The sequence below is a fragment of the Drosophila teissieri genome, chromosome 3L (assembly GCF_016746235.2).
Source record: "Drosophila teissieri strain GT53w chromosome 3L, Prin_Dtei_1.1, whole genome shotgun sequence".
Taxonomy (NCBI): Eukaryota; Metazoa; Arthropoda; class Insecta; order Diptera; family Drosophilidae; genus Drosophila; species Drosophila teissieri.
Window position 1 is genome coordinate 11,981,365 of NC_053031.1, and position 26,298 is coordinate 12,007,662.

At 45.0% G+C, this 26,298-nt stretch overlaps 5 protein-coding genes across 8 annotated transcripts; 1 reads left to right on the forward strand and 4 right to left on the reverse strand.

Annotated features, from left to right (window-relative positions):
* Window positions 1-1,868: 1,868 nt before the first annotated feature.
* On the reverse strand, window positions 1,869-7,325 carry LOC122615657 (RNA polymerase II-associated protein 1). The gene is made up of 13 exons (XM_043790697.1): window positions 7,141-7,325; window positions 6,761-7,068; window positions 6,480-6,708; window positions 5,978-6,419; window positions 5,433-5,918; window positions 5,066-5,375; window positions 4,923-5,008; window positions 3,879-4,116; window positions 3,670-3,827; window positions 3,077-3,614; window positions 2,657-2,795; window positions 2,168-2,580; window positions 1,869-2,109 (listed from the first exon to the last, which is right to left on the reverse strand). The coding sequence occupies exons 1-13, from the start codon at window positions 7,265-7,267 to the stop codon at window positions 1,936-1,938; spliced, it is 3,648 nt and encodes a 1,215-aa protein (XP_043646632.1). The 5' UTR covers window positions 7,268-7,325; the 3' UTR covers window positions 1,869-1,935.
* On the forward strand, window positions 4,126-4,948 carry LOC122615658 (general odorant-binding protein 69a). Its single transcript, XM_043790698.1, has 5 exons — window positions 4,126-4,301; window positions 4,359-4,437; window positions 4,499-4,590; window positions 4,653-4,755; window positions 4,811-4,948. The coding sequence occupies exons 1-5, from the start codon at window positions 4,170-4,172 to the stop codon at window positions 4,909-4,911; spliced, it is 507 nt and encodes a 168-aa protein (XP_043646633.1). The 5' UTR covers window positions 4,126-4,169; the 3' UTR covers window positions 4,912-4,948.
* A 174-nt stretch (window positions 7,326-7,499) lies between the features above and the next one.
* Window positions 7,500-9,905, reverse strand: LOC122617494 (SET and MYND domain-containing protein 4). Its single transcript, XM_043793376.1, has 5 exons — window positions 9,241-9,905; window positions 8,839-9,181; window positions 8,242-8,778; window positions 7,961-8,182; window positions 7,500-7,902 (listed from the first exon to the last, which is right to left on the reverse strand). Exons 1-5 carry the CDS (start codon window positions 9,821-9,823, stop codon window positions 7,584-7,586), a joined length of 2,004 nt encoding a protein of 667 aa, XP_043649311.1. The 5' UTR covers window positions 9,824-9,905; the 3' UTR covers window positions 7,500-7,583.
* A 1,795-nt stretch (window positions 9,906-11,700) lies between these two features.
* On the reverse strand, window positions 11,701-22,968 carry LOC122616153 (probable calcium-binding mitochondrial carrier CBG00135). Of its 4 annotated transcripts, none has more exons than XM_043791485.1 (8): window positions 22,828-22,968; window positions 21,588-22,219; window positions 20,436-20,562; window positions 20,291-20,378; window positions 20,115-20,226; window positions 12,969-13,127; window positions 12,330-12,903; window positions 11,701-12,257 (listed from the first exon to the last, which is right to left on the reverse strand). In XM_043791485.1, exons 2-8 carry the CDS (start codon window positions 22,035-22,037, stop codon window positions 12,022-12,024), a joined length of 1,746 nt encoding a protein of 581 aa, XP_043647420.1. In that variant the 5' UTR covers window positions 22,038-22,219; window positions 22,828-22,968; the 3' UTR covers window positions 11,701-12,021. The 4 variants fall into 4 exon arrangements, with proteins under 4 accessions (XP_043647420.1, XP_043647422.1, XP_043647423.1 ...); XM_043791487.1 differs by having other exon boundaries at window positions 22,832-22,960; XM_043791488.1 differs by lacking the exons at window positions 20,115-20,226; window positions 20,291-20,378; window positions 20,436-20,562; window positions 21,588-22,219; window positions 22,828-22,968 and adding an exon at window positions 16,079-16,586.
* A 326-nt stretch (window positions 22,969-23,294) lies between these two features.
* On the reverse strand, window positions 23,295-26,019 carry LOC122616410 (ADP-ribosylation factor GTPase-activating protein 1). Its single transcript, XM_043791849.1, has 5 exons — window positions 25,470-26,019; window positions 24,850-25,406; window positions 24,585-24,789; window positions 24,199-24,258; window positions 23,295-24,125 (listed from the first exon to the last, which is right to left on the reverse strand). Exons 1-5 carry the CDS (start codon window positions 25,527-25,529, stop codon window positions 23,598-23,600), a joined length of 1,410 nt encoding a protein of 469 aa, XP_043647784.1. The 5' UTR covers window positions 25,530-26,019; the 3' UTR covers window positions 23,295-23,597.
* Window positions 26,020-26,298: the final 279 nt, after the last annotated feature.

Sequence of the window (26,298 nt, forward strand, 5' to 3'; positions counted from 1 at the left end):
ATGTATTCACAGTTCTTAAACGGTGCTTAAATACAATTATTTAAATATTACAATTTAAGCGTTTATTTAGATTTATACTTTGGAGTCATTTTAAATATCTTTCCTCACTTAAACGTGTTTTTCAAAGTGGCCAAAAAACATGAAAGTGACATAAATTGCTTTTCACAACTCAACTTGCTGAAGAGCAAAAATGCTTATTAAAAGGAGGTCTTAAAAAGTAATTTTTCAAACTTGACAGTTGTTTCTCCGCTGCGACTTATTTCAAATATTTACCAGCTGTTTACCAGCAAATACAAGAGACAGATATGACTTTTTAACACAGCTTCGCTTGGCTGGCGATGAAAAGGGGCAAATATTTTGCCAAGGAGGGGATTCCCCCCAAGAGGAAGGCAGCAATCAAAACCGGTTTCTTGGTCAAGTGCATGCAATGTAAATATTTGGCCAAAAGGTTTTCATTAGCAGGCGAGCACAGTCCTATCGAGTGGCTCCAATAATTGGGAGCGCGCTATCTACTGTTTCGAATGTTTTTATCACAGATAAGGGGCGACTCCGGATACCGGCGAACATACACAAATATCTGGGAATTTGGCCGGCTACCCACAAAGTGGGCAAATGTAACTCGGCGAGGCCTTGGGACTCCGTATCACAAAAACCATTGGCCCACTTTGCTGACTTTGTGGTGCAAGGCAAACGCCATTTGAAAAGTTATTTAGTATTCAAAATATTAATATATGTAAGTGCCCTATTTAAGTTTACAAACCATTATAAACAAAAAAATAAAAATTCTTTTCCAATAAAGCCATAATTACTGTTCAAGGAGTCGGCGATAGCAGTGCAATTAGCTTTGAAATCGTGTATCTATGCACCACTCTCCATATCATTTTCAAGTGGCAATCAAGTTTGAACTGCCTATTAATAGACCATTCGATCGAAATTTAATTTCAGTTGACTTAACAGATTAGCGTTGCTTAAATTTATGAGGTCTACGCAAATATTTACGGAACACGCTAACACCCCGCAGTTGTGGAATAATTAGCGGTCACTTAAAGGCAATTATCACATAAACACTCATAGGCTGGCGCCTCGCGGTGCGCAATTCTTCAAATCGATGGGGGTAAATCATGCGAAAGTTGAGTTATGTGGCCCAATGTTGCGCATACGCCATGTGTCAAACGAAAGCCCCGTGACAAGTCATTTGCCAAGTGAGGGTGTGTGGTGGTGCCCAAGGCATACGTATAAAGACATACATGGGGAAAGTAACGAAAAACCAACATGCACGAGTACTTAGATCAAATGATTTAATTAGCACTGGCCCCTCAATTGTGTTCATTTTAATTACATACATTTTATCAGCCGTCAAAGCTTACGACTGCGAAGCCGCAAGGAAGAGGCAAGTTGTCGTGGCCCATGTGTCAATAAGTCAAACGATGTTAATTAATTGAGTGCGATAGCGAAATGCTCTGCAATTGTTGGCCTGTCACACGCAGTTGGCGTTGGCCCATCGTAATTAGCCCAAAAAGCCTTCTCTTACACAACATAGAAGTTCTCTATCCGAAAATGTAATTATTTGCCCTAGTCAGCCGTGCTCTCCATTGCCAAAGTGCAGTGCAATAATGATAAGCGACTTGCCTGCTGTGGAATTCCCAGTAATTAGCTATGCAGTCAACTGGAACTATCTCTGAAGCTAGGAAAATGTATCGTTTCAAAGAGAAGATTGGAGTATGTATTTGCCTAAGACAGAACTTTACCCAACAGTTGGATGGACCTAGCTCAAAAGAAAAGCGAGGTAGCACTTTCAACAGTGAGCAGATAAACCCAAATCAGCTTGCTTTATAAATAGAGTATTGTCACATGAAAACGACTTTGGATTCCGAAATTAAGTTCGTTTATCGCAGTCGCGTGAAGAGCGCCTATCTGCAATTAATGTACAGATTATCAAAACAATGTGGCTTTATGCACCGACGTCGAGTGGTTGAAGTGGTGCTGAGCTATCCGATAGGCAATGCTCCCAGGACGAACCATCTTCTGCGCCAATGCATCGCCGTACAGTTTCACCAACGAAGGCTCCTCCTCCACGGGCTCCAAATATGCAGACAGTCCACCCATCAGCTGCAAAATCGAACTGTATCAAGTTTATCTTCATTTTAAATTACATCCTTTCACTCACCAAAGTCTCATCACAGTTTATGAAACGAACTGCCTGAACATGCTCAGACCAGAGACGCCTTCGCCACTTGTTATCATATTTTTGTGCCAAAGGCACCAGCACCAGTGAACTAAACAGCTCATCGCCATAGCTGGCCGCCTCAAAATGTTCCACAAACAGATAGTAAAGCGGTTCAAATCTCGCCTTATCCACAAGTTCGGCATCAAAGTCAAATTCATGGGCTGCATTCTCCCTGTAGAAATCCATCAGGCAATCACGCAGCAAGTCATGCAAATCCGGATCCAGGAACTGTGAGTCCGGCCCCATGAAGGCAATCATCAGGTACATAAGCTTTTCCAGCGAGCTAACAATCTGCAGTCCCTCTCGTTCCAATTGCCGCACGAAAGTCAACGTCATGCGGACCACCTGGTTTTCTGTTTAATAGACAAAAAAAAAAAGAAAAACATGATTTATTCCCAAGAAAAGCAAAGCTCGAGTCAGCGTCCTCACCTGAGTATATAGCCGCTGGACGCTGCTGCACATTTTGCAAGTAATTGCTGAGGATAACTCGGAGCTGAAAAAAGGGCCAGTCTGTTGGCAGGATGGGTGCTTGTGTGTAGCTCAAGGATAGCGACGGCTCCGAGTTGTCCTGGAAAAGAAGTAAGCAAAATCAATAAATATGCATTGAAAATGTGACATTGTACGACGGCGCTGAGCTGGGAAATAGAAATTGCAAGCTTGAAAACTTTATAAGTCTCTTAGCTTTTGTACTTAATGCTACTCCTGAGTCTGTCGAGACTTAAGGTTTGCTTCTATCTAACTGAAATTTATTAAGTGGAAAAACTTTAAATTAACTTCGCAATAACATATTAAATAAATGCTATACTTATATTAAAGAATCCAAATGAAGTATCACTTAAGATTACTTACAGCTATTATGTGAGGATACACCATCTCCAGACACGATTGCTGCAGCAGTTTAAGGCTAGACTCGTCCAATTTGACGAAATCGCCATTGAAAATGAAGCGCTCAAAGATGCTCTTGATCTGCGTGGCATGGGCAGTGGACAGGCAGCATAGGTAGTTGTAAACCAACTGCAGCATCTGCTGTCGCTCCAGGTAGATCTCCATTCCATCTGTTGTGAGCAGCTGATGGATAAGCCTCAGCTCGCTGCGGGCATAGAAGTTGGTGGCCAGGACGCGATTCAGCTGGGTGCTCAGCTGGCGCAGATATTCGGCCAGAGGTTCAAGCACCGCAGGTTGCATAAGCGCCGCGAACAATGACTTCTCACCGCTCTCCAGGGAAACGGCAAGCAGCGCCCACAGGTTACTCAATAAGTTCACCGGATACGTCTCACTGACAATCAACTGCGGTCCGTAGTCGTGCATCAGCACTGCGCCCACGTTAGGCAACGCCGCATGCACGTGGCGCCGATCAATGGGGCGTTTCAGCATTATGGAGCCCTTGCTGGAATATAGCAATTAAATTAGGTGTGATTTAAGCTCTAGCACGATCAACTTACACTAGGTCATGTACGCAAGCAACAAATCCGCTGGACTGCACAAACTTCGGGAGGATGCTGCGCAGGAAGGGCTGGAAACTGGTGGTGCCCAACAAGCTGTTCCGAGAAAACCAGCCTACAGCATATAGAGCAGCGCTCAGAAGTGTCATCTGGCTAAACTGAAGTACAGATTATTAGGAATTAGTTTTAGTGAGTTCAAAGAAACTTACATCTTTAATCTTCGCCACACGGGAAGCAGTATGCATCCAGCCGCAGCAGCAGTTGTTAAGCGGCTCCACGAGCAGCTTCTGTCCCTCAACGTCGCACGCTCCACTCTCGCCACTGGCCACCAGTGCGACCAGCAGGGCGGCTGCGTGTTGGCGCACCAGCCCTGATCCGCCCACTCCATCGAAAGCGCAGTGATTGCCATGCCAGTCCAGTAGCTGTCGCAGCGCGGGCAGGAACTGCCTGTAAATTACGCAAAATCATAGTCATTATTGCAGCTCGGCTTGGCTATAAAAATGAGCCGCAGCCTAAAAAATTCTCAGTTGGAACTTAACACTTTTTGGGTAGAAGCAAAAATGGCTGCAAGGCATTTAAGCCTTATTTTAGCGCTACTCGTAATCTATGATTTAATTCCTGTTAATCAAGGAGTAAGTATTTGCTACCGCGAGTTTGAACGTTAAATTAGATTTTGTGACCGTAATTAGGTGGAAATTAATCCAATGATCATAAAGCAAGTGAGAAAACTGCGAATGCGATGCCTAAATCAGACAGGAGCTTCCCTGGGTAAGTGGTTTTTTTTTTGTGTGAAATCCAACAGCAATAGCTTATATACCCTTCACATCAGAAATCATAGACTATTCGGTGAAAAATAGAATACTGCCCACGGATCCTGAGATCAAATGTTTTCTCTACTGCATGTTTGATTTGTTCGGATTGGTATGTGACCTCTACAAGACTTGAAATAATTTCCAAGTAATGGAAAATTACTCTTCCTTCAGATTGACTCACAAAACATCATGCACTTGGAAGCACTGATGGAGGTTTTGCCCGAGGAAATACACAAGACTATTAACGAATTGGTCGGTGCCTGTGGAACTAAGAGTACGCAAACTGATTTAAATAATATAACGAAATCACATTTTGAAGCTCCTTTCAGAGGGCAAAGATGGCTGTGACACCGCTTATGAAACCGTCAAGTGTTACATCGCCGTCAACGGGAAATTCATATGGGAAGAGATAATAGTACTAATTGGGTAGCGCTAACCAACCTGAATATATCCCGATCCACGATTCCCAGGAGCAGCAAGCAGCGCAGGTTGCGCAGTGCCTCGATCTGAACGCGCACCATCTGGACCTGCCAAAGAGATCCCCGTCAATAAAATTACTTTCACTAAAGCGCATGCATACAAACCTTATTGTCTTGAAGGAATAAGTACTGTTGAAGACGCACAATCAGGACTCCTTTAGAAAAGCTCTTAGCTATATCAAGGTGTTGGCAAATCAACACCCGAATCAGTTTTAGAAATAGAACCTGCGGCTGGCCATAGAACTGATTGCTTCCGCTCGAAGAGGGTAGAAAATGCTTAAAGAGTGTATCTATAAGATAGCTTTCATTGGCCAACTGACGAGCCACTTTGGTACTTGTACGAGCTATCCTTATAAGTAATTTCAGACAGGACTCCACTGTGTTATTATCTGGTTTTACAGAGTCCAAAATGAAACTATAAAAGACAATCTTATTAGAAATAGCTCTAGCTCTAAGACACTTCATTGATTACCGAATCCTTTGCAATATATTTGTTCTGAGCAGAGTGTCCATGAGATCTGTTTCAGCCAGTTGAAAGTCATCCATGGAGGTCCGACTCTCCGATTCATCTTCATTCACTTCCGCGCGTACAGATTTACTCGTGGTTAGCAGCTTCATGTAACGCTGCAGGAATGCTATGGAGTTGGTATCTGTATCTTCTCCCTTGCCATCACTGCCGTTCCCCAAAACCTCTAGGGTTGGTTGCCAGTGACAGTAGGCGTTGTCTTGAATATGATCAAGAAGCACTTCGTCGGTTTCGTTAAAAAATAGGTTGGCAAGAGCTCGACTAACAACCTCCAGTTGTGCAGGGGCATTGTCATCGAGCCCAAAGCGCAGCAGAAAGAATATTTTTGATATAGGTAGAGACAACACCTGATCATAGAATCCCTGGTTATAGATGCTAAAGATCCCTGCAATGGCTCCAAAGGCTGATAATCTTTGCTGTAAGACAGTGGATCTACAAAACGAAGCGAGAGATAAGTAACCGATTTTAGCAGATATCTAGCCGTTGCTTACCTGGCTAATCGAAACAGCTCTTGAAGTGCGTAGCCGGGACGATCTGCCTCCTCGCCATGTAAATAAAGTTCTCGCTCATCTAGTTGTTTCACAGCATCCTGATCCTTGAGTGTGTGAGGCAAGAGCACACCTTTCCAATCGAAGCGAGCATTGAACTGCTCTCCCGGCTTTAGTTCACTTATCTGAGCGGGAATATCCCGCATCCACGCCAATTTATGTTCCTCGACGAGATTGAAATTAACCCAATTTCCTTTGTCGCTCTGCTGCAATAGCTCAAGAGCTGGATTGCAATCGGGTAAAGCAGCATTTTGTAGATCATGGGCTTTAATAGACTGTGTCGGCATGGGTGGGGCTTCTATTACCTTAGGTGAATTCGGGTTGGGCGGCTTTGTACTTTGTGGGCTTTGACGTTTCTTGGACAACAAGGCGATCAATGAAGGATCTGCAAAGCAATATTTACAGTACAACTGAAATAACTTTTAACGGAAAGGCACTTATTTACCCAAAGAGGCCAGCAAGCTTTCTTTTTCTGCCAAGATGTCTTTTTCATTCATTCGCTTGAGTACATTTAGGTTTTCCTGGTGCAGCTCCTTTCCCAGTTTAGCATCTTCTATTATGGAACTTGTATCATTTCTCGGTGAATCCGACTCGTTTTTTGAGTTTTTCTCATTAAAAGACTTTGCTCCTAAAAGTTGTTTGGCGAAAATGCTAAGCGGCTTGCCGGTATCGACCTAAAACATAAAAATCATTATAAATAACGAGTTAAGCATACAATAGTACAACCTTTGTAGTTTCTGGGAAGGCAGGTCTCCTGGTTCCCTCAGTTCTTTCTACCAGTTCGCCCAGCACATTGCCTAGGGAACTGGGATTCATTTTGCTGCCCTTCACATCGCCCAGAATGTTTTCCTGGATTTCATCGAGCAGAACCTGGCTGACATGCGTTCCACGTTCTTTTGGGACACTTGTTGGAGTCTCTGGGACGCTTTCTTTGGGCACTGGTTGAATTGGCTCCTCTTGTTTTTCCGTAGCGGAGGTAACACGTCCCAATTTCGCCTGCTCACGTCTCTGGGCAAACATAGACTTCTTAGGAGCTTATTAGTTAAAGAAATCAACAATAAATATACTTTAAACATTTTTGGCAGAAGGAGGGAATCTGGACGCACCTTTGTCCATACACACAAAAGCTGCTGCAGGCTGAAAACTGGGATCCTTGGCTCGCTCTGCATTAAACTCGGCTGCCATTCGCAGAACATCCTCCTCACTTTCACCGGGCTTGAGTTTTTTAAACATTTTAGCCGGAAAAACAAAACCAAATATATTTCAAAACAACTCGGCTGCAGTGTGGCCGCATCTCCGAAAGATACCACTTACATTCGTTGGCATTAACAGACACGTAACAGAACGTTATATTACAGAAGTTATTTTAATTGGAAAATTCCGAATAACGTTTCCAATTAGATTTTAGCATGGTGTTTCGCGGGTAATTTAAAAATAAATAAAAAAAACATTTACAACAATTAAATACACCATTAAAATGAAGTTTAATTTGCATTCAAGTAGAAAAACGATTTAATAATACATGCACAAGCCATTAACTAGTTTTCGTTCACTTTCCCTCCTTTCTGAAAGTGGTCCCAGTATCGGACAAGCATTTGTGGAGCGATTGCTGCGCCAGTATGGTGTCCTTGTGAGGCAGTGCAGCCACGTGGAAGAACATCTCGAGTCCCTCCTTGAAAAGCTCGATAGCCTCTCCCGTTTTCTGGGCCTCCATGGCCCGCGCTGCCTCGCGATACAACTCCTCGATCTTGATCAATTTTGCCACGCTCTCCTTGAGCGAGATGTTCTTGCGGCAGCGGGGACAACGCACATCTTTCGCCAAGTCCTTGGGGAACTTGAGCAAGTTAGAGCAGTTGGCTGAGGTGCACCTTTAAACATTAAATATTCAAGTTAGGCTTAGCAATTGATAGCGAGGCTAGTACCCACCAGAAGCGCACTTGCTTGTCCAGTTTCTGCAGCAATGGCCAGTTCTCCTGGCAGGCCATGCAGTTGCAGCTGAAGGAGTAGCGTCCTCGCAGGGAACGCTGCCTCTCCTTCAAGTTATTTTTGATGAAAATGGGTCCGTAGTTCACCGCCACCGGTTCATTGGCACGATGCGGCTTGGTGGCTGTGAGGACCAGCTTCTTGCCAACAAAATGACAGGCGGTGCTGGAATTGTAAGAAGGATCCTCAACGATCTCAATAAAAGGTACACAAATTAAACCCACCTGGGCCAGCACTCGTGATTGAAGTAGGAACCGGTACCATAAAGGCCGGCGGCTAGATACACCGTCTTACTGCCATCGAATCGGTGCTCCTCGGTCACCTGGGTTTGATAGATCTGGTGGGCATTGTACTGGAGCACCTGCAGCAGGCCCAGCAAAGCGGTGGCCACCTGCAGCTCCACGGCCGTGGGATTTACGCCCTCAGTCTTGCGACGTCCGAAGTACAGTGACTTCTGCAGAATGCGCAACAGGAAGCCGGACATCAGAGTTCGCCGCAAGTAGTCCTCCGGCTGGCGCTCCTCCTCGTGGGAGCACAAGTGCTCGAAGAGCAGGTTGGCGGTGGCCAAGCCCTGCTCCAAGCTGGGCGCCTGCGTGAAGACACGCAGGGCGATGAAGCACAGGATGGACATGCCCGAACCGATCATCAGATCCATGTACTCGCACTCGAAGCGATGGTAGCTGGAGCAGGCCTCGCCCATGCACTGGGCGGAGCAGAAGGCGATTCCCGAGCAATGGAGGCAGGAAACCGGAGTGCGCAACCTGTAATTTATGGGATTTGGATATTTTTACAACCACACCTCCAATTATAGTGTGCTTTACCTCTTGAAGCAATGATGACAATGGGTGCCATAGTATGTGGGCTCCAAGCAGGCGGCCACTGGCTCCTCACAGAGCAGAACATCGCCGGTTCTCAGACCCTCGTTGGCCACCACAAAACGTCCCTTCTCCTTGGTCTCCACCAGCCTCACCACCTTTGACGCACCAACCATTTCGGCACTCTCGCCATGTGCCAGTTGTGGCACCTGTTCCGATGAGGCTTCTTTAGGCATCGGCTTCACTGCAGCTATTTCCTTGCGGCACAGGGCAATGTGGCTGGAATCACAGCCAGGCATCTTCTCAGCTATCTTCAGTGAGATCTCAGCACGGGCAGGTTCTCCCATGACTAGAAATGAAAGGGTATCCATTAGCATGATACTATTGGATTGCTCCTGGCTGACCCACCTGCATAAGCTTGGGCCATCTTCAAGTAGTAATCCACACTGGACTTCAGCTCCAGTCCAAAGTTGATGGCCAATTTGAGGTCATTCAAAGCAGCCTCGCCCTCGCCCAAGCGGATCAGTATGGAAGCCCTCGACCTGTAGGCCAGTGCCAAGGTGAGGCCATCATCAATGACAGGATCTGCATTCCGGTCGGGAGCACGCATCACGGCCAGATTGGCGGCCATGAGAGCCTGCTGCAGCAGCTCCCTGATCTCCTCGGCCTCGTTACTGCCACGGGGACTGCCACTCATCAGGTAGAGCTTATCCGCCTGGGCACGGCGTTGGGCTGAGAAGAGGGCATCCTTCTGCTTGAACACCGGCTGCACATGCTCCAGGACACCGAGCACGGGATCGCACACCTCGCGATCGCTGAAGATGGAGAGCACTCGGGCTGCATTCGACTTCAGTTTGCCAAAGTAGTTGCGCAGCCACTTGTCGCCACATGCATCCCGCACGTCCACGCAGAACTCGTTGAAGAAGCCCCTCCTCTCCGACTGGACGGTCTGCGTGGAGCAGATCTCATGGTACGTGGCGTCGAACTCCATGTGGATGCCAAATTATGTAAAATTTAATTCAGATATTCAGATTTTCGGTGCAACGGCTGAAAAAGTGGTATCGTCCGCGTTTTCTGATCACCACACTGCCGCTGAGTAGGGGAAACAGCTGGCGGACGTTCCTCCTCCAAAAATAGCACCGATCGTTCAGTTGGGCGCATTATAAATATTCGGTATTGAGTTCCGAACTAGTACCACCGGTCATCGGTGTTCACTTTCGATATTTTTTGAAGATTTTATTTGTTTTCGAAATAAATAGAAATATTTACATGCGCTTCCTTGACACTAAATAGTTATTTATTTTCAATGAACTTTATATGCAATCCACTTAAAATGCAAGCGGTCAGTTGTAATAATTTGCATTTTATTTGTAACTGGAACCGGGCTTATAAGTCACATTAAATAATTTATTTAAAAATTAGCTAAACGTACAAAAATATAACAATATGTATATCAGAGTATTTGTAGTTATATATTCGTAGTTAAATATGTTAAGTATGTTTTCATCGCCTGGAAAATATTCAAGTTGATTTCAAACTTTCATTAATATTTCGATTTGCTCATGGACTAGATAGACTTTGTCAACCATTCATTGTTTATCTTATCATCTTGGAAAGACCTTTAAGTAAGTAGAAAGTTATATTCTGTGTAACATTTTCGTGGGACACTCAATTAACTTTGATATTATGGCTATCAAAATGCAGAGGACAAACTTAAAATGATCTCAGACTAGAGCGGAAAAGCCTGTGGAATTAAGAACATAAAACTGAGAAATTATAAACAAATTTTGCGGTTGATTTCATTTTAATCTTTGTATTTATTTACTCGAATAATGATTGCGTGGTTTTCAATGATCAAGTCTAATGGGTTAAATGATTCAAATGTGTTCGACTTCATTAAAATGCTTTCGTTTGGGATAGTGATAAATCATATTTAAAAAGTCATTATTTTCACTACAGTCGTACAAAATTCAATTTGGCTAGTTAAGAGTAAGGTACAAATTATACATATACTTTTAAATTCAGAACCATTACAGTGTTATATATAAAATAGGATTGAACTTAAGATTGGTCGGTTTTGCGATCGGATTCAGATTCACATGATATATCAAATAAATTACATGGTGTATGGGTATTGTGTTGGTTTTTGTTTGTTAGCTTTAGTCACAATTAATCTCGTTGGCTTCAATTGCAATACGATCTAAGAGAAAGTGTTACTAAACTTAACAAATAAAATGCTACAAAATGTTCAGCCTCGCCGCCGAACTTGCTCAAGACTGCGACAGCTATTTGAAGCTTACAAGTCGGTATTTTAGTAGGTATATGTATGTATATGTATATGTGTATATTATAAACTATTATCATCACATTGTAAACGTTAAGTGTTTCTCATTATTTTGTGTAATCCATTAATCTAAGCAAAAACGAGTACATCGTAGTTTTAATGTCTTTTGTGTTTAAGCTTAAACGCTGCCAAGTCCATCCGAGTCTATCCCTCGATTTCAGATATCTGATTATCCCTCCTCACAATCAGCCTGCTTCACTCTGCTCACTCTGATTTACGCTAAGCTAATTCGCTTTCGAAAGCAGTCGGATGGGACAAACTAAACACCCGTGAAACTTTTCGAAGCCGGTTTCGTTTTTGGTATGTGTGTTTTTTTTAGCAGTTCACTGAGCGCGATTGCCCTCAGCAAAGGTAGCCTACGTACAATTGTAAATAAATTAGCTCTTAAGAGATAGAGTGGCCTAAACCTACTTGTAGGTCGCAGGATAGCCTAAGAAATGTTTTGTTTGGGATTAGCTCGCGTTCGTCACGCGCCAAAATGTTGCATTTTCTCGTTTGCGTTTAGTTTATAAATAAATTAGCCATAGTATCACTTATTTTATATTTTAAGAAAATAACCAAACTAATTCAACTATAAAAACTTAAAACGGATAACCCAGAACGTGGAAGAGGCCTGTTTTACACTTAAGGAAAGCAGCACGAGACTGTCTCATTGCAGCAGAGAGCGAGTGGCGACCGAGCCGACTTAACCTAACGCTACTACTATACAAAATGGAGCACAGCGTCAGCCGGATCACCAGCCGCACTCCCGGCCGCAGCCCGATCCGCCCTGCAGAGCGGGGCCGCAGACGGGTGGCCGGGCCGAGCCGAGTTAACCTGATAGGAGCGAGATTAGGACAGACATCTCACGACATCTTAATGCCCAGGGCGCGACTCGTATACTCGTACACCACGTAGCTGATGGACACCGCCGGCAGGACCTTGAGGAAGTTTGGCGTGATGCCGCGGTACAGCCCCGTCAGACCCTCCTGTCGGACGATCTTGCGGAACAGGCCCGTCATCGTCTCCTCGCCACTGTGCGCGTCGCTGCTCTTCAGGGGTATTTGCGTTTTCCGCTTTTGATTGGCAATTGTTTCGGCGGCTGCAAGTGGACATACGAAAATTATTATAGCATTACTATAGAAGCAATAATACCGCTGAATAAATGCCTTACCTTGTGCCTGTAGCCGGGTGCGCACCAGGGCCAGCGGGTAGGAGCAGAGCTGTCCGAGTGTGCTCGATGTACTGCCGCACGCCAGGAGCACCAGGAAGCTGGGCTGCTCGTTGTTGTCGTGGTTGGCAATGTACCGCCTCTTGAGGGTCTCGTATACCGCCAAATCGATGCCGGCATAAGGCAGGATACCCAGGATGTTCGGTACATAGCCGCGGTAGAAGCTGCGCACTCCTTCCTGCTTGTAGATTTTGACCGCCGCATCGGCAATGCCCGCGTACTGTCCCGTTTTCCGGAGCGCCAGGCGCGTCTTTAATACTTCCATGGGGTAGATGATGGTCTGTGAAATGCCGCCTGCCGCAGCGCCCGCGTAGAAACGCTCCACGATGCTCATCTGGCGGCTGCCATCGTCTCCGCGGATCAGTCGCTTCATCTGTTCGTAGGCAGCAAACTTGAAGGCAGTTTCGGGGGCAATCTTCAACACATTGATGCCATTGCCTCGCCACATGCTCCGCGATCCGCCCTCGTTCAGCATGATGTGCATACACTCTGAGATTCCCATTCTTTGTGTTTGTACCTGGTTGGCAGAATTCGTTTGTTTAGATTTTAAGAGAAATACTTCCGGTATCGCGGTAAACTCACCTGCAAGTACACTTTAATCCTGTCCAGCGGCGCTGTACACGTCCGGGAAACTGCTCCAGCTATGCCACCGGCCACCAAGTGTCGCCACCAGAGGCCCGTCTGCATCTCTTTCTGTGTGAAGTCATCAGGTACGTTCATATCCTCGCCAATGTCGAGGTACTGCAAAAATCCAAAGGTAAGCGATTAAAATACTTGTGCTACAACTAGAGAACTTGAACTATGCTAGTCTATTTAAGGGAAAAATGGATTTAATATAGATGAGTTTCGAGTTCTTCTAGCGGATAGATATAAAATAAAAATATGCATTCATTTACGTGAACTACTACTTCCTCGGGGAGGCGACATTCTTCGACTTCTTCCACCAAGTGCAGCAATTCTTTAAGAGCCTCTAGCGCCATAATTTCAAGCCAACTAAGCACCGACTGCTATCTCTATTTCCCAAACGATGCAACCAGGTGCGGTAATATTGAATAATAATACAGGCTGCTCATGCAGAATGCAAAAGAGTGATGTGATGCGATGGGCGGACTGGGCAATCCACACGCGCCACTAAAATCCCCATCACCCGACCAGTGGGAATTGCGGAAGCGGGCAAGAATGAGCGATGCAAGAGCCGTAAACAAAAGTTATATCATTCACATTCACATTAGTTTTGCCATTCGTGCAGGAACACATATGCAGCTATGCACATACATATATATATCTGGTTCGTGCCGCAACCATGTACTTTATTTTCTCGATTCTCGACTTGCGGATTTTCTTCAGACGTGCGCCCTACCCCGAAAATAATTATAATTGGCTCGCCTCTTGTCTCTCTGTCGCCTAAACAAATTGGTTGTGCAATTTGGCGGATCTTTCTCCTTAAAAAACGAACGCCAAGTGGGCCGGAATGAAGTGAAATATTATTTGAATTCGTATGAATTGCACAGCTTTTGGCTTTAAATTGAATTAATGCCGCTGATAGCCGGAAAGCTGTCTGATATTGATAACAATTATCAAGTCTTGTGATGCACGAAGCTTTCGTGCGAGCAAAAACCCAACTGAATCCGATTGAAAACCACTTTCAGCGTTATAAAGAAATTTTCCAGAGGCTCACTGCGAATATAAAAGGTTATTACACTTTTCAACCCCCCCAGCGACCTGATATCATTGAAACTAATTTGGACAATAGACATGCGAATAATAACAGGAGCCAAGTGATTTGTTTATCTATTTAGCGGAGCAAGATATATCCAGTGTTTGCCGGTGAAAACATCCGCTTTTGATGTGCCAAATCATTTTGCGTGTTTGTCACATTCACACGGTGACAATTTCGAGCAATGTGAATTTTAACCTCTGGCGGCAAATAATGATGGCAAAATGGGGGGTATAAGTTCACTGAATGGGTTAAGTGTACTTAAACATTTAAAACGACTTCAGTTTGCACTCACAATTAGCGACTAGCAATCACATGGGCATTCCATTCAGAAAATTGTGGGAATTAGTTGGCCAATTACCGAAATGGAATATTAATCCGAGGCGAAAAGAGCGATGGAAATTTTCCGGAATGTAAATGGGCCTCTTAGTGCAACGTCATTGCTGATGGAATTATCATTCTCGATTTGAGATATATGTATATATATATTTGATATATACACCTCGAGTCACATGAGTGCGAAAAAGAGCTTTTTTTATACACAATGATCTATTTATAAGTCAGCCGTGAATTTGGCGCACGAACGTGGAAATGACCGTGAAAGTAGAGTAGTCGCGGTCGCAAAGAAAACAGGTTAACAAACGATTTATCTGGGTTTTCCGCAACCGTGAATGAACCATCTTTGATTACTAAGAGCCATTTACCAGCTTTCAAACGCCTTGGACTAATGAACTAACTCAAATTCAAGGCGAATACGCTTGAATGGCCGATCAAGCGAGATAGCAAGGCTATAAGCCGTTGCAGTCCGATATCTGGGTTTTTTTAAGGTATATATGGCAGGTACAGTGGATCATCGACCGACTGATGAACTTGACTCATGCCCGCGAAATTTGTGGCGGCGATCTTGACGTTGGTTAAATCCGTCCAATCGACGTCAGCGACTTTCAAAGTAAACATCAGTGTAATGTAAATATCAACACGTTTATAAAGAGAGAAAAGTGCTCACGTCACACAAATTGTGGGGGCTTGACCAAACGAGCCATCATGGATAACGAGCCAAGGGGAGCGGGTCAATCACATGGCGCTGACTCAGTCAGTCGCCCACAGTGCGTATACTTGTTACACTCACATTATGCTGCAGCGCGTTAACACACATACGCCCTGTTGGCCAAGAGCACAAAAGCGTGACGTTTGCAGGCGCCTAGCAACAAGTTGGCAGAAATACACACACACACACACACACGAGCAAGAGAGTAGAGCAGAGCAGGAGAGCCACGCGAAACGCAAATCTTAGGCCAAGTGCCATGTGTGTGGCTGAGTAAAGTATGTCGTCTTCGCCGATCGTAAAAGTTAAAGTCTGCCTGCTGGGCGATGGCGGGGAGGGGTGCAGACCGGTTCCATATCAGCACGTCACCCGACGGAGCGCGTTTTTGGCCCGCCATCCGTCGATGGAGCGACTGTTGCTAGGCGACTTTAAACGTCCGTGGGGCAACTTAAAAACCCGAATACCAAATACCACGACGCGGCACCAAACGAATTATTGTGTAAGTGCACAAGTGCAGCGAACAATTGCAACAGCTGCGAAGTTGAATGGGAAACCAATCGCAGACATTTTAAAGCGGTTATTTTTAGGTGCACAACAGGGAGGAAATATCATCAAAATAGCACACATGTGTGGCTTTAAAGGGAGTGCGAAACAAAGGCAATGGCTTCTCCAAAACATCTTCGGGATTCCTACTTTATTGGCTTTAAACTGTTCCCCGAATTATTGGGTAAGTCACATCGAGCAGAGACTGCCTTATGGCAATCCCCGTTGAAGTTCCGGGGAAAACCACACAAACGATAAGATAATCACAGCAAATGATTGGCGAATGAGTCAGCTTCCGCTGCACTTGGTCACATATACAATAATGTATTGGGTTCTGGGTAACTTTAGCCTACAAAGGACTGTAAAAGGGGCCCGTCAGCAACGTACCCGTCCCATCATATCGCGAAATATGACCACGAAATCCTCCATCATGTCGCCAGCGACTGCCATTTGCTGAATATTGTGGTAATCGACGGGCAGATTGTACTGGTATGTGCTATTCCGCAGCATCTTGTCGAGTTTGCACTGTTTCACTTCCGATCTCAAACGCCGATGTTCGTGTCCGTTTCCGCCTATCTTTGCGGAATGTGGCTTTCACTCTTTAAAATTGACAATTACAAACTTTCACTCGCGGCAAACAGTTACAAAATATCTGATGCAGCTCTCTTTGGCTTTGCTTATTTGATTTCTTAACATCAAGATACACTATCTTGTGGATGCCAGACTGGGCTCGATTCGCTTGATTGCAATTGTGCATTCACACTTGTCGCGAGGGAGAACAGCGCTCGAGCTCAATTATATAACTACGCTCCAGGGGCAAGGGGCCTTTGGTTTTCTAAGGCGTTCAAAGGGTACAACGCGCGCACAACCAACGCGGGAGCCAGCCGACTGAAGACTGAACCCGAATCCGCAACCGAATCCGAAACCACATCCAAATCCGAACCCAAAGAGCGTCGGCGATCGCAGCCGAAGCTCCGCGATATGTGTAGCTGCGCGAGAGCAAAGTACACCTCGGTGCTTTTCACGCCTTCCTCCCCTGCTCTCTCTATCCCCTCCCCACTTCGATGGGGCAGCGCGCGTGCGGCCTCTGAACAACCCCTACCACGAGAACCTACCCCATCCCCGCCAGAATGGGCATCGGCTTCTTGCCAATTAGTTATCATTGCCTAGGCCTGTTTGACACGCATTTCCCAGACCCCGCGATGGGTTTACCCGCTCTCTTTGACAGCCACAACAAACCACCAAGAAGTGCGTGTCTGGGAGTAAGGGGTCGAAGATGTGGATACCCTAACTGAAATATATGCCTGATAACTCAAGAAGTCGTAAGATATTATACGTATTATTTTACTTTCTCAATACTCGCCATTCATTATGCTTGCTAGTAAAATATTTATATAGTTTATAAATACATTGTACAGATTTCCATTGAAGAATGAATTTATGGGAAATATGATAAGCCCGCTTAGGGAACTTGGAGTGAATATACTCTCCCCAACCTTCCCTGCTGTGGATCACAACACAATGGGTCGCGAAAAGTGGCTAATAAACGATACCCTTGGCCAATGGGCCAGACACTTTTGGCATTTATTTGCCTGTTATTGTTTACCCGCCGCTTCGATTCTTTATCACAAAGCCACTTTTCGCATGCCAAACCGGATCACACCGACCGACCGACCGACCCACCGACTTGGCACCATCATCATCTCGAGGGTCTGCCACCCAGCCCGGTTGATAGCCACATGACGGGCGTGTGACTTTATTAGCTCCTCCGCGCCTGGATGACGCTCTCTCCAGAGGTGATCTGAATTGTTTACAGGCGGCGGAAACTTTTGCTCCACTTCATTACCATGCATACGTCACTTGTGTAAATAAGTTCTCTGATTAAAGCGACAGGTTCGCGGGAACTTTTCGCGTGTCGTCAACAGAAAACAAGTTTAAATTTAAATAGAATTTATAGAAACGCAAAATGGAAGTGGCTGGCTCTTATCACTGCGAAAAAAAAAAAGAAAACAGTGAAACAACAAGCTGGTCATTGAAAACTGAGCTCTGACCACAAGATTCTAGACTATTGCACCGAGATAAGAGCAGCAGCAAGCTGGAGGAAAACACAAAACACAAAACACACCCATTTTTTAGGGCCTGTCGCTGGCGAGATCATTTCCAGTAGTAACTGATACCTTAACCAGCTGGAATTAGTTTACGATGTCCAATCAACACAGATGTGGTTGGTGGGCTGCACCGGGCGTGCTATTCAATTGCCTACTTAACGAGCCCCCATCGGCATTAAATTGCCAATGTCTCGAGTAATGAACGGCAATTCCCAGAAACACTTGAGTTATATGATTTGATACTATACTATGATAGTCAGGCAGGCAAGTATCATCCGCGTACTTGGCGAATTGAGCTGTCCAACTACTAACTGCGTGTCAAACCGCAGGCACTCAGATATAACACTACAAATATTATGCCCACAAACTTATACAATATTTAATTTGTTAGCTCACTGCGAGAGCTCGCGAGTTCAATCACTGGTTAGAGTTGGGTTGCAGCTGCCGCTGGAGTTCTCGAAAAGTACCGCAAGTGCGCGACACTTACAACTTCTAGACTGCGGACTTTGGCCAAGAGTGATTACAGCGCGCAATTGGTGCACAAATTTTTCGCAACATGCTAACGACAAAGCAAATACATATACTCGCATGTACATGGGTCTGGGTCTGGTCTTATCGGCGCGAGAATGCGTCCCATCGCTCTGGGCGAATCAATCATGGTATTGCTGGCAACTTAATTAGAGCCCAGTTAGTGCGCAGGCCTCGAATTGCCCACTTTCATTGCGTTCATCAGCCTAATGCAAGACCTTTGCTCTTCCGGACCTGTATGCTCGTTAAATTCCTAAAAATAGCAGCGGAACGGGACCTGTCTAGCCGGGCAGTTCACTAAGTCAGATCCCGGCCAGAAACCGGCTGCCGAGAAGCGGGCCTCCCTAAGTCGACTTGGCAACAATCTCCTGGAGCCGGTTGACCTTAAGATTTCGAGTCTGCACAGTCGACAGTAAAAGTAAAATAAAAAGAGCGCAGAAAAAACCCGCAGCTGATAATCGCAGGTTTTAAAAAGTGGTTCCAGACGATCGCCGCCTTTGGGATTCATCTAAATGGCAAGTACTTTTTTCTCGTGGGGCCTCCATTTGATTTGATTCTCCAGTTACAAGGGATTGAAATAAATTGTGGAATTTAACAGTGACAGTGAGCAAAAAAAAAAGATAAAAGTAAACAAAATGATTACGCAGACAACAAAGCGATGACATCGTCACCAGCCACAGCACACCGAAAGAAATTATACAATGCGGTGATATTTTCGAAAAGCCCCAGTCAGACTTATCAACATTATAGTACTTTCAAACGATTTGCTCTAATTACGCACAAAGAAAGCAATGGTATGTAGACTTTCGGTACAGTTGGTAGCTCTCTTTCAATGCATCCAAAAGGGTTCTAAAGATTTAGGCCAGTTAGGCATCATTCGACTATCAAGGAAACCTAACCTACGTTGTTAAAGTCTTGAAAACTTTCAAGAACAAACGCACTAATGCAAATACAAGAGATCTGCATTCTGTTGGGCATGAAATTTGCTCACCGTGTAACGAAAACTGCTGGATCTTTATGACAATGTAAAAATTATCCCGAAAAGCGGTCGGAACGATATCAAAAACGGACTTCCCTAAAGCGGGTGCTTAAAAAGTCTGATGAAATAATCATAATGTTTACGTCAGTCCCGGTAAAAGAGCGTGATTAAGAGAGTGGGCATGATATGGCTAAAGCTCCGGCTCTTGGGCGCTCCGGTCCTTGAAAAATGGTCGCCCGGGTGAAGGTAAAATACTACGAGATAATACGCATGCAGGCAATATAACTGGTGGCTGATTAGCGAATGGGACTGATGATAAAGCCTTTCTGCTCGGTGGGTGTGATAGGTGTGTTGGTATTGATGGTTGTGATGGGTGTGTACAGTGTCCGGGCGTAGGTACGTATGTGTTCCCGAGTGCCCTGCTTCTACGTGGGAGGGTCTACAACAATATCAATGGTAATCGTAATATGTAACTTGACGGATATGTACCTTCAGATCTTCCTCAGTTAGTCAGGAGTAGTGTGGGTGTAGGTACTACAATCGACATTTTGGTTAGTTAGTGTGTGAGGTGTTTTTGTTGGTTTAATTTTGTTTTTGGATATGGGCGAGGATAAGAAGGGTAAAAGTTGGCAATTAGTTAACGTTAAACAGCTACAGGTACTAGTGTACATAGACATATAAAAATAAACGCGATTGAACAAAAACTAATCCAGAGGGCCAGTGGAACCCCTTTAAAGAACCACTGCTCTCTGTTTCTTGAACTCAGGAACTGGCACTAAACACCACAACGTATCTGTAGTAAACTCACAGTAGAGTGCCGCCAAAATTTAATCAAGTCGTGAATGTCCGTTGAGGGCGCCAAGAGCATGAAGTCCCGCCACTCGTTAAAGCTAATGTTCAGGCTGCCGTCCTTGTCCATTCTGCATGAGAAGCCACACATATGTATAAGCAATTGTTTAGGAAAGTCTAGGATAATTAACCCACCTGGTGAGCAGATTTCTGGCCTCGTCCAAGTCAATGTCCAGGCCCAGGTCCTTGAACGCCGATATCAGCTCCTCCAAGTCCACTTTGCCTGTAATTTAATTAACTCATTAAAACCAATCCAATTAAAGTCTAATCAAGCACCCACCATCACGGTTCTTATCTAGGTGCGAGAACTGCAGGACCAGGTTCTTCTCATGCTCCCGCACGTAATGCAGGAACTCGGCGAAGCCCACGTTGCCGCTCTGATCCTTGTCCGACTGCTGGAGGAATTTCTGTAATGGCAAAGAAGCACGGAATATTACTGGCGATGCTCCTGGAAAATTTACTAGCTTCACGGCCGGAATATTACTGGAAATTAGTGTCGCACACTCGCAGGCCTTTCGCATAATGAGCCGATGACTGTGAGTGATGAGTATCGACCTGAATCGTGAAAACAAATCAATTTCTGGTATCATGTGGGCTTCGTCAGCGGAAACCATAAAAATCTCCTCGGTCGTCTGCACATTAACCCTCTATACACTATCTAATCCCATTCTGATTGCTTTCGGGACTTGTCGAAATACTTGTTGCATGTAATTTCACAATCTGGTGATTTACATATCTTTAAATATGGGTTTCCTCTAGAAGGATTAAAGTCGTAAGATAAAAGTATTAGTCCCGGACATTTATCTACGTGTTTATAGCTTCATGGCCAATAGCTACCAGTTTGTTTTGGCTAAAATGTAAACAATGTTGCTAATAATACCACGAACCATATCTGTTAGTCAAACAACAAGATTTGTACGCGAAATATTATTGTGCTCATTTAAAAATAGATTTCTCTCCTTTAGCCGGACTGCCAGCACATTTCTCTTGATTTAATAAGCCCTTTTTTGGCAACTACAGATATGACACATTGAAAGGGCCAAGCTGACCAGGGTCAGTAGCCGTGCCAAATGTTTCGCCCTGATCAGAGCAAGCAAACAATGCACATTGTATAAATTAAGATTCTCAGATACTTTTGCCCGCCAAGGCCGCATATTATTGATCTCTACCGTCTACCGTCTGTTTGGCGAGGAATAGCAACTAGAAAAAGGCATTGTTCGTTCCCTGAGAAAATGGCGAGCCCCGGGCACGTGTATGTAAATTATGCCAAACAAGATTGCATTACTTGTCCTCTACGACAAATACACATTTTTTAAAGTCATGGGAGTCTCCGATGGGATGACTTTACAAAGTCCTATTCATGCTACATTCGATATGGCTAGCTGGGATGTGATGGCTTCCACATATCGTTCTATTAATAGTATTAGCTCACCTCCGCGTAAACGCTCGACAATCCGAACTCGTGCAGTGCCGCCGACAGGTCGTGGATGTCGATCCTGCCATCGCCGTCGCGGTCCAGCTTGTTGAAGATGCGCTCCAGCCGCTCCTCGTCCTCGATGGGGATCTCGGTGGGCAGGATGGAGCCGGAGCTGGCGATCTCGTACAGATCATAGGGCGTGTTGGTGGTGGTATTGTTAAGATGGGCATGTTGCAGGCCGAGATTCTGGCCGTGCTCATAGCTGGCGGCTAGCGTGCGGGCGGAATAGTTGGCCTGCGCCTGCTGGGCGAAGTTTAAGTTAGTGGCCGGATCGGGCGTCAAGTCGATGTCGATGTGCTGTTGCTTCTGATCCTCTGGCTTATAGTCCTTATGCTCCTTTTGATCCTGCTGCTTGCTTACTGCTAAGGATGCACTGTGTTCGATTCCAACTTGCTTTCTGACCATTCTCCACACTCGTGTTTACAGTTTACCTCGAGTTTTCTGTTCTTTAACTGGCAGCTGAAGGATTTCTCTGGGTGTGCTCGGTTTCCGATTCTCTGGGGGATTACGTGTTGGTTTAATGGCTCCTCTGCTCTTATGGCCGGCTCATTTTGCTCTCCGTGGCAAACAATTGGAAAAACAGTCACCTGTAAGAGGTATTAAGTGTTGTATACACATAAGTTTATAATGTTATGTCTGGGCGAAAGATAAATAAACCAGCTGAACGTATCGAATTTCCCCGCGATGAAGTCATCGTCTTCTTGGCTGGAAACCCACAATACATAGGTGCCAATTTTCAGGACCCCGCACATCCCATTGATTTTCGCAGCTAATTTTGAAGGCCAGCGATTTTCCGGAAAAACCTTGAAAAACCCACAGCTTCACGCACACGCACGCACATGTCTCCAAAAATCGCAGCAGAGGGGAAGGGCAGTGGAGGGAAATGAGGAGAGAGTCTCCCCCAGCAACTCGAACTTTCTACTTGGCAAGCGTAGCTTCAGCTGAAGAAGTCTTCAAGCTCTACTCTCACACACTTTCTACATTCTTTTCTGCATTCTCCGCCTTTTTCCAGCCGGGTGTGAGTCAAATCTCTCGCGAATTGCTTGCAAATTGTTGCCAATTTGGCAAAAACGATTCTGCACTCGATTTTCATGCACACACACACACACGCACACAGGCAAGCGAATGAAATGTGGATATGCAAAAGAAAGTGATAAACTTGAATAGCTTTTTGCACTGTTTCTGCAGGCATTACCTACTGGTCGAGCTGTTCAAGAGTTCGTCTGGTTTTACGCTATTTCGGCGACTTTATGGCTTAAAGCGATTCACACAGAACTCTTAAATTTTAATTTTTTTGGGTTTGCCAGTGTGACCACGAACGCTTATCTAGATATACTTCTTGAGGGGTCGGAAATACCCTAACATGCAGCGGGGTTCACTTAGCCGTGACACAACCCTATTTGTCGATATTTACCGCGGAATTGAAAGGTAACACTATTTATTTGAAATTTATTTATAAATTTTAAAATATCCAAATATTTATATATAAATGTATCCATGTATTTTGAATTAGAAGATATTTTTTTTGCATTGCTTACATTTTTAATTTAATTTAAATTTACATTCAAAGCAAGTTGGGAACCAGCTTAAATTCGACAAATAAATAGTACATTTGAAGTTGTTAAATATTTTAGCATATATTCCCATTAAAAATCCAAAGTGTACACATGTTAACATAATATGTATTTTCTCATCTCGCTTCCCTCGCAGAATCCTGGCATACACTTTAGGCTAAGTAATTCGTTAGTTAGGTATATCTATACAAAATTGGTCTAAACTGTGGAAATAATCGGGAATAGTTGCACTTTATGTTTGAAGTTGAAGAATGAATACAAAATTCAGTTAGTTACATTAAATGCGCGCATAGCAGCCTCGGCCAGACATCAAGACACATAACAAAGGAGACATAACTTGACAACTGAATGGAATACAAAAAAATACAATCGCATGAGCTCGCCCCGGATTCTAGTTCATTAGCAAATCCCAGGCGTCATCCTCGGCGGTTCCTTTGTTGCCGGACGAAGCCGTTGCCGTTTTGGGCTTCACATTCTTGACGTCCAGGCTCTCGAAGCCCTCGCTTAGCTTCTGCGAAGTGTCCTGCAGCTTCATGTTGCGGCGAGCAGCCGGTCCGCCGGACGGAGCGTTCTGGTAGGAGGTCTCTGAACTCTGGTAGTTCGACGCCTCGAAGCCGGACCAATCGGCATCGCGGGTGAGGCCGGCGGTGGCGTTGCCGCTGCTGGTGCTCAACTGATTGTGGTACGAGCTGGAGCTGGTCATCTGCGACTTGTTGTGGCCGTTGTCCTGCCAGCCGCCCCAGTCGCTGTCGCTAACGCCGCTCTGCTGGCCCAATCCTCCGGTTAGATTGCCGCCCACCGAATTTGAGCGCTGGTAGGCGCTGCTGTCCTCGAAGTTGGGATCGTTGTATCCGCCCTGCGGCGACGAAATGTTGCTGCCTGCCAGATTGTTCCAGCCTCGTTTGCCGATATCGGTGACCTGCGATTGTAAGTTATGTGTTAGAAGGATGTGGGTGTGGAGAAGATTTACTGGATGAAGCGGAACTACAGACCTTGCTGGCCACATCGGTAACTCCGCTTTGTACGGAATCTAGCAAAGTTCCTTCTTTAATCTACAACCAAAAAAGATGCAAATAAATAATAGAAACAATAAGGTGTACCAATTAAATAAACAAAGAAATACGGGGTTTGCCTTCAGAGATTTTGTTCTCTTTTGCTTTTAAGGTGGGATTCTACAATTCCGATTTAATATCTGGAGCTAAATTATGTTATCTCTTATCATATTTAAAGTTCTACGACATATTTACTTTTTAATTACTCAGCAGGCTAACAGTAAACTTAAACAAAACAAAATCTACATTAAATAGAACAAAATCAATGAAAATGTGCAAAAAGATACAAAATCTGAAAGGTATACGAATTGAGCTGCAGGACTCACCTTCGTCGAGGCCAAATTGACTGTGGTGACGGCCTTCTCCTTGGCGGTGGTAGCCAACTTGGAGGCGTTGGTGGAGAAAAGGCTCCAGCCAGAGGCCAAAGTGGACAGCGTCGAGTCGAAAAGCTCCTGAGATTGCGTTTTCGGTGGTGGTTCGCGTGTGAACCCGAAACCTGCATATTTTCCGCCCTGACTCGGTGGCAAGTTTCTGGAATAATTCATTAGGTTAGATCAAAGCTAATACGAATAAAAGCCATATAGAGCCTACTCTGGCCTGGATGCATTCTCCACTTGACGTCTGCTGAAGAACTCTTCCTTTTGGTCCTTAAACTCCTGCGTTTGGTACTGCTGATAGCCTCCAGGTTCAGCGCCTCCGCCGTTCTGATAGCCTCCATTTCCGCCATTACCGCCATAACCTGTTGCACTGGGACGCGACTGGTAGCTGCTGTTGCTGGAGCCACCTGCGCTGAAGCTATTGTTGCTGCCTACGCGGGCTGTCGCCTCCTTGAGATCCCAGCTCTTGCCCTGGGCCAAGGTGGCTATCTTATCGCGGTACAGAGCCGCTGCCTTCGAGTTGTAACGCTGGGTGATGGGCGCCCGTTCGTTCCAGTCGTCCTGATCCTCCAGGAACTCGCGAGCATTGCGATTTCCGCCCGCCTTCATCTTCTCCAGTTCGATGTCCTTCCACTTGTCCATGGTGACGGATCGCACGAAGGACAGGTGCACGCCCAGGCTGCGATGCTTGCCGGAGCACTCCAGGCAAATCCAGATGCCGTACGTCACGGAGACCCACTGTGGATTGTGGGTACCGCACTCGAAGCATTTCTGTGCGGTGAAAAAACAAATATGAAGCTTTTTCAGTGAATTTGGACAAAGGAGCAAACCCACCGAGTTCTCATCCTGGGGCTTCAGTTCCTGGAGCACCCGTCGCGTCCTGGGACTCGCCATGGCAACTGGTTTCTATGGTTTCTGGCCCTGCTCTGGCTGATTGCCCAACTCTGGCGTTCAGTTCAGTTCCGCAGCTGATAACCGAGTTGCTAATGAAACTTTTGCTGACGCTGGCGCTGATTTGGGTGCAATCTTGGCTGGAGATGGGGCGATTTGGAGCTCCCACAGTCGCTTAAGAGCCTTTAAAGTCCACGGATCGCGACGAGAGCCTGGCTAAACACATTTAACAAAGTTGCGAATTTTTTTGCATCAGCTGGGACGCTTGGAATTAATGGCAAATTGGCAAAAAAAAAAGTGTTAAGCGTGTCCCACTTGGAATTGGAGATGAGCTGACCACTCACGGCAGCATCGATATACCGAATATTTCAAGGTAAACCCAAGAGAGTTGTGAGTACTATCGATATTCACCCAGCTTTAGTTTCCACTTGGATTTTGGTGTTGCAGTGTGACCAAAGTGCACGCGATAAGCGACGCACGGATTTACGATATATCGATAGCTTATTGGACTTGAGTGGGCTATTTAAATAGCTTACTTAAGCAATATTTCGAAATTTCTCTTTCTCTCACAAACAGTGCCAGTTTTAGTGTGTGCCTTAAAAAAACAATTGCTTACATTAATAAAACATTTCATTTGATTAATTGTACTTTTTAAGTCTATAATGGAATGGAAGAATATGATATATTTGATGTATTAAAAATTACATTTTGTGAATATGTATAGAGATAAAAATTGATTGCAAATAAAATGCTTAAACTGGTAATTTACTGA